Below are 7650 nucleotides of genomic sequence, written 5' to 3'. Positions count from 1 at the left end.
TGCATAAACACAGACATTCAAAGTAAACACCAAGCATTTTTTTTAAAAAAGATATGCAGCCTTAATTTTCGTAATAAGGAGGGGTTAACAGAAGAGGAGATAATAAAGATTCCAAGAACAATACCATGATGTCACATTCCAGGGTTTGGTCCAAAGGCAGAAGGATTAGGAGAAAGCACAACATACTTCAAACAAGAGTTCTTGCTACATTTGACCAGTTTCTCTCTCTCTCCATTAAGAAGAATGGCCTCTATTTAGAATTGGAGTGATACCCTTCTAATTTCCAAAGCACTCCCTTGTGGGAGTGAACATGAGATGGGAAGATGCAGGGACCATCTATTCATCCACAAGAGGCTGAACTGTGAACTGTAGATTGGAACTTCTCAGCACTCATAACGCCATATTTGTACAAAATGAACACGATTCAACACACTGAATGTGGTCCATCATTGGTGGGGTGAAAATAAGGGAGGCTCTCAAAACACGGGCAAAACAGAGGTGGAATTATAAATTTGACTGAAGGCTCCAAGGAGAATAGAAGGCTCACTGTTTGGAACATAGAATAGGAAGTGGCATCCTGACCCAGTGACCCAGATTGACTGTAACAGATGTCAAGTAGAACACTTGGTTTATGCAGAAGAAAAAGAAACACATTGCCTCAGCAACCAAGATGAAATCTTCTCAGTTCCCAAGATGACATCTCCATGTCTATCTGAGGCCTTGCCTCAGTTAGATGCTTCTTTGTGGAGGCAGGCTTTGCAAGGCATCCTCAAGGAACAGGATGTGTGGAGATCAGGACTCAAAACTTCTACCATCTGTGCTTGCTATATGGAGATGAAGCCTAAAGCAAAACATTAAGACATTAAGATGTTAGGTTCTTTACATTAGGAATGTAACTGGGAAAGAGACAGACTGATCTATTTTACCCGCAGCATATAAGTAGAAAGGTCAGATCCACTAATTATATCAGTGGCTGGGAGGGATGAGAATCCAGTTGCTCCTAAGAGTACAACAGAATAGTCCAAAGCTTACCATTTCGCTCATCTGCCCGTTCCTTCCATCTTTCTGAGCCGATGCCTGCTTACTCTGTGAAACATAAGCATCATCAGCACGCAGGGTAGAATTGGCACTGCCCATCGCTTGGCTGTTGGCCGTAGCACGAGGGAGGATGACATCGTAAGGGGCATCCAGCTGGAGCCAATAAAAATAATAAATAGTAAAAATGGGGTAAAAAGTATAATCATGTTTTTGAAACATGACTTGTCATTGCAAAAGAAACCAAAACCATTATTGCTGATTCCGAAATATTTGTAAGGCACTAAAAAAGGCTTTTCACAGATTTGTATTTTCAATAAAGGGGAATATTTGTAGCTCAGGGTTGAAAGGAAGGGGTCCTTGGTGCTCTCTGAACTTGGTTGCTTTCTTGCAGACATTTCATTACCCAAACTAGGTAACATCATCAGTGCTGATGATGCTTATCTAGCTTGAGTAATGAAACATTTGCAAGAAAACAACCAAGCTCAGAGAGCACCGAGGGCCCCTCTCTTGTATGTTCTCATTTCCTAACACAGTTATAAGCTTAAGAGTCTCACTAAGCTCCGTCAAACTAGCCTTGACATTTATTAGCTTAGGTAACTAGGATGTAGGCTTAGAATTGTGCAGGGGGGAAAACTGAATAGCTCAAGGAAGACTGAGATATTTCAAAGGCAAACTACTGTTAAACAGTAATTAAAGGTCACTATTCAGGAAGAGTGAGCATAATTTATGCCATTTCACTTGAGACCCTCAACTCAAGTTTTCAAGCCTTTCCTGAACCCTTAGACCTCTCGATTCTTTAATTGTACAGGATCAAAACCTCAATAACAGCTGCCCAGAAAACTGCTGCAGAAGGCCTGGCTCTCACAGGAAACACCTGAGGCACTAAATTAATGTAAGCCAAGCAATATCAATTCAGGTGAGAGTAACTGTAATTGAACAAATCTTCATAACCTAAGCCAGAGGTTCCCCGACCTTTTGGGTACCAGGGACCGGTTCCGTTGAGAGAGGTTTTTCCATGGACTGGAGGGTGCGTGGTTTTGTGTGCTGCCTGCATCTCGCGGATGGGGCTTTGCTTGTTTATGCGGACCAGTTGCTGGCATGTCGCAGTCCGGTACTGGTCCACAGACCGGGGGTTGGGGACCCCTGACCTAAGCAACAACTGAGCTAAACTTTCTCTACTTAGGAAAAGAGAGATCAAGGGAATTTGCCATCTCATATCCTTCTGTGTTTGGTAAATAGGCATTACACAGTTGTAATCATAGTTTTTGTTTCTTCATTTTGTTGCATAATGTTTCTTCTTTTCTTAAGTATCTCTAAAGGGTAAATTGTTTATTTTAATTTTATTTGCATTGTTTTTTCTTTGAAAATGGAATTATAGATAGATAGATAGATAGATAGATAGATAGATAGATAGATAGATAGATAGATAGATGATAGATAGATAGATAGATAGATAGATAGATAGATATAGATAGATATATACAAAAAAAAATCAAGATTAAAAAACCATGAATTTGCCATTTAAACATTTTTTAAAAACGTTTGCGCAGAAACAGCCATGAGACTATCCAGCTTTTATTTACAAACTATACCCTCAAATGTCTCCTGCTTCTGATGACCCCTTTCCAACCTATATCTGACATAGTTTTTGGATTTGACCTCTCAGACAAGCTTTCATTTCTCTGGTCAAGGATGGTGTCTTCTTCTACTGACAAGCAAGAGGAGAAGGAGAAGCAGCTGCCAGCACAACCGCACATTCACTTACAGGCCCAGTGTGCATTAAAGTCATCTCTGTGGGCTGATAGACAGTTGTCAGAAGCTGCCCATTGTATCCGCTGTACGGGGACACAGGCTTTTTAGCTGGAATGAGAGAAACCACAGGACAATAACATTTAAGTACACTATTACAAACATTTTCAAGAGCAAAACTAGATAGCATGGTTTGAATGACAAGCTCTGGAGAAGAATGATGGTCAATAACTTGTATGACTTGGTTGCTAGATGTAAAATTATGTTGATTTTCTCGGAATGGGACAACTTAGTGTGGTCAACTTGCCGCAGCCAACTCACCACGGCCAACTCCCCGTGGCCAGCTCACCGCAGCAGGACAACTCACTGCGGAACAATTCAATGATTCAATTTAAGTATTTAAAATAATTTTTAAAAAATTTAATTTCTGTCATTCACATTTTATTTTTTCCCTCCTTTTGTATCCTATTTTTAATTATTCTATTCTACCATTTCTTTGATATTAGTATAACTCTTGTCCCGCAGTGAGTCGGCCATGCTGAGTTGTCCTAGACCCGATTTTCTAGCACAGCCTCGTTAGAAAGCTTCCCCCTGAGTCTGTAGGATTTCATATGAAATAAGAGAAAGATTATATTAAAAACAATTTTGGGGCCAAAATTCCAACAACTGTTTGCAGTATCCCACAGTCAGGTGACTGCAGGTTTTGGCATTTTTGTTTTTTGCTGGCCTCCCATGTATACTTCTGGTTTCTGAAAAAAAAATGCCCATTAGGGAAAAGGGACTCATTTAACAACCACTGTGTTGGGTGCACCGTTTCACAACAGCCATGACTTATGACTGTAATTCTGGGCTCAGTTAAAGTTGTAAGTCAAGTACTACCTGTAAAGGTGTATTAAAGTCTTAGCACACTGGGTTTATGTGTCCAGCTACTTTTATATAGCTCCAGGAGCATAAAAAAAATAAAAATAGGAAAAGGGAGAGCGAGAGAGACCCTAACAAATAAAGTCACAAGTCTGTATAGAAGTGTATACTTAAAAAAAAAAAAAAGCTAAATCCTTACAGCTCTTCTCCAAATTAATGGCATCCTTTCTTACAAGTACACCTGTATAAACACACAGCTATAATTCTTTCCAGTGGGTTGCTGTTGCTTATTAGCATCGTCTGATCAATGCAGTCCAATGAAAAAGCCATCAGAAAGCTACTGGGATTTTTCTTTCATAAGCCGCCCATAAAACAAAGTCTTGTTTGTGGGTAACTATAGACAAAGTAAGTTTTAATGAGCTCAAGGTGCTTGGAGACTTTTTGTGAACAAGAACAATCCATCTGGATTTATGGCACTCACGAGACAATGTTGATTGTTTTGATGCTCTGAAGGTCAGCTCTCTTCAGCCCCAGCAATATGGCTGATGTAATCAGTAAGCCAATGACAATAAGCCATAATTTCAAACTGACAGTATGGGCTTAAAATAAATCTTGCTTATTATGTTGAGTCCATTTGTATATGATACATCAGGGGTGTCAAACTCAACTTCATTGAGGGCCGCATCAGCATTGCAGTTGCCCTCAGGGGGCCGGTGGGTGTGGCCAGGGTGGGTGCGGCCTACTGGGTGGGCATGGATGAAGTAGGTGTGGCCTACTGGGTGGGCATGGCCAGTTCTACATCGTTCGCATCAAGGGTGCCTGTGGGGGCCTGGGCAGGAGTGGGATAGATCTGAGGGTCTCTGGCAGAAGGGGGTGGGACCGGGGCAAGCGCCAAGGCATGGTCCACTGGAAGAGCCTCGCTGTTCCTCTCAGGCCATGCGGGGGGGGGGGGCTTATGGAGCTAAGACTGAATGCATTTCAGCATAGATGGCCACCACAAAATTGTACATTGGCTCCTGGCCGGCCTGGGCCAGGGCCAAGGCAGCGGGGGCCGTTCCCTCACTGTTTCCAGGATGGCTTCGCAGGCCACATGAAAGCACTTCGCGGGCCGCATCCGGCCCCCGGACCTTGTGTTTGACATGTCTGTGATACATAATCAACAAGTTCTACCCTGCATTGCATCTGATCTTAGCCAGTTTCTCTTCAAATCATATAAAATAAAAAGGTGAACTCAGCTGCTGGATGTGCTATTCTAAATTGATTTTACCTTAGCTGTAAATAGTTTTAATGTGATACCTTGGTTTTTATTTATAGTGTTACATTTTTATCTTTCTCAGCAGGCAGTTTTTGGACATTTCAAAATATAGGGATATTTCTGAAGGTATAAGCCTAGAAACTTGTAAGTACATAATAAGTTTACTTCTCAGTTATCACTATGTAAACTTAGATGTAAACTCCACTAGACTTACTTCCTCCCGTTAAAATATAGCCTTAAATCTTTATCATTTTATTTACATGTATATTTTAAGACAGAAAGCCCCAATTATTGAGATTTAGCAAACCTGTCTGAATTTTCGTGCTATGAAAAAAAATATTGTTCCATCTACGGAGCTACTGTCCAACAGAGTTAGAAAATTCAACTACAAAATTAGAGGAGACAAAGAACTGTTATAACATCATAGACTAGAAATCAGATGGCCAGTTTGCTTGCATTAATGCTATCTAACCTCCCTGCCCCAAAACTGTGCTACAATGATAGCACCATTCTTGTACAGATTACAGGATATCCTGGGAATCTACAAATTCAGACAACCATAACAGCACACCCTGAGAGAGGCAGTTGTGTGAACCTGATTCTCTATCACCACCAGATGCATCTATTTTTCTGGTCTTCTCCAGCTGGGTCACAGATACCGATGACTAAGATACCCACCCATAGGCAACATTATGCTAAAAAGAGGTGGGGAGGGGGGAGAGAAGCAGAGTAAATAATTTTTCAGGACAATTAGTCCTTGACATACAACCATTTGTTTAGAAACCATTCGAAGTTACAACAGGAGTGAAAAAAGTGACTTACAACTGCCCCTCAAACTTATGACTGTTGCAGTGTGTCCCCATAGTCACTTAATGAAAATTTGGACCCTTGACATGTGGCATGTATTTAAGATGGTTCCAGACTCCCCTGGTCCTGGGCTTGCCATTTGTTCTTGGCTGGGTTCTGATAAACAGAGTTAATGGGGGAAGCCAGATTCACTTAACTACAGGATTCACTTAACAGCTGTGGCAAAAAAAATGGTCATTAAATTGGGCACAACTCATTTAACAACTGTTTTGCTTAACTATGAAATTCTGGCCCCAGTTGTGATTGTACGTCAATTCATAATCCTGCATGCAGTTCCTCTGATCGCATTGTATCTCCCCCACCCCCGATCTCCTCATCAATATCACATGCCTACCTGAAGAAGGTTCATCCATTGAGAAAGCTTTGTTCTCTACGAACATGCTTTGGGATTTCTGCTCCTTGAGGATTGTTTCGTAGCCAACCCCCCGTGTGGGGTAGACATCATCCTCATAGGCCTGCTCTGGTCCCGGCTTGATCACCTGAGAAATCTCAGGAATGACATAAAACAAAACAAAAACCGTTGCATTGGAGACAAGAGCAATAGCCAATGTGGGGTCATCCCAAGTTGATCTCTGGTCCTGCCGGTTGCCATAAACATACATAACAATCCATACTATCCAGATGGCCATGGAAAAGGAAGTTGTGAGGAGAATGAAAACGGCGTGCTTTCTCCAGTGCTTGTAATGTCCACACAAGACCGGCCAAGTAGCAATAAAAGTAGCTACTTGCAGGAACATTACGTAGATGAGTGCCATGACAAAGTCTTCGTTCTTCAGTTCACAAGGATCCTTGGCAGTACCATCATTCCTCACCACAGTGATAATGAGCCACTCAGTGTTGATGATGACTTCAACCAAGACGAGAACCAAAGCCATGCCAAAGGTGACCCATCCCCGAGGCCCAGTGTTTTGCCGTGCAAAGAAATTGAGACTGAGGCTATGGGCAGCCAGGCAGGAGAAGCAGATAGCAAAGAGGACACCAAAGAGGAAACGTCGTGAAGCACATGTTGAGAAGTCTTGCTTGACAATGAAAGCAAAGGTCAAGCAGAAAAGCCCTAAAGTGCCCAACAGAAAGAAAGCTTGAGTCCCTATTAAGCTCTTCTTCCGATAGTCTTGGATAAAAGGCAGACTGGCCACTAGGACCACAGTGAGGACAAAGCTGATAACAACACCAAAGCTGGCCACGGCTTCTAACACAATGCCCCAGGCGACAGATAGGTCACAGAGGTTGTAGTAGATGGAGTTCAAGTCCTTGCCACATCCTGGTGGTGGTGATGGTGGTGGTGATGAAGTCTCTTGAGCTAAGCATGTTTTCACGGAAAGCATAAGAAGCCAAAGACATGGCAACAGTGTCCTGGGTGTAGCCATCATGGTGGAATGATGGGAAATATTCTTGGCTCTTCAGGAAAGAACTAAAAGAAAAGAAAAGAAAAGATACAGTGTCTATATGAAAATGCATGAGATGTTTTTAGTATTTTTCTTGTCCAGACATGCCCAGTATTTTTGCAACTGAGAATCATTATTTGACCTTTGGATCATATACCAAGGATCACACCCCAAACATGAACACAACCAGGACAAAGTAGGACTTATTAAACCTGAATAAAATACTGTCCAAGTGAATATTTTCCTTACTTAATACCTTACACCTTGTGTCACATTAAACATTACAATTTGAGGATAACTTTTAGAAGGGTTATGTATCCAGAATTTTGGAGGCCCATACAAAGTCTTGAGGCCTCAAGTTGAGTCATCTAACTCTATCCTAGTGATAGTACTCGACCATGTTAATTAGATTTCTTTGGTTCACTTCTTCAAATACCTTTAGGAGCACTGCTAGGCTCTTAAAAGTGTCTGTCCTAGGTTGATTATTACCCTGAG

The 7650-nt window shown here is 41.7% G+C and overlaps 1 protein-coding gene across 1 annotated transcript; it reads right to left on the bottom strand.

The window, feature by feature from the left end:
* Window positions 1–644: 644 nt before the first annotated feature.
* On the bottom strand, window positions 645–7169 carry GPRC5C (G protein-coupled receptor class C group 5 member C). Its single transcript, XM_015815219.1, has 4 exons — window positions 6105–7169; window positions 2804–2898; window positions 1033–1191; window positions 645–841 (listed from the first exon to the last, which is right to left on the bottom strand). The coding sequence occupies exons 1-4, from the start codon at window positions 7138–7140 to the stop codon at window positions 809–811; spliced, it is 1323 nt and encodes a 440-aa protein (XP_015670705.1). The 5' UTR covers window positions 7141–7169; the 3' UTR covers window positions 645–808.
* Window positions 7170–7650: the final 481 nt, after the last annotated feature.

Source organism: Protobothrops mucrosquamatus, unplaced genomic scaffold, assembly GCF_001527695.2.
Source record: "Protobothrops mucrosquamatus isolate PMUCROS unplaced genomic scaffold, P.Mucros_1.0 scaffold_99, whole genome shotgun sequence".
In the NCBI taxonomy this organism is placed as follows: domain Eukaryota; kingdom Metazoa; phylum Chordata; class Lepidosauria; order Squamata; family Viperidae; genus Protobothrops; species Protobothrops mucrosquamatus.
Note: the sequence above shows the minus strand (reverse complement) of the source record. Positions and strands in the feature narration are given on the sequence as shown.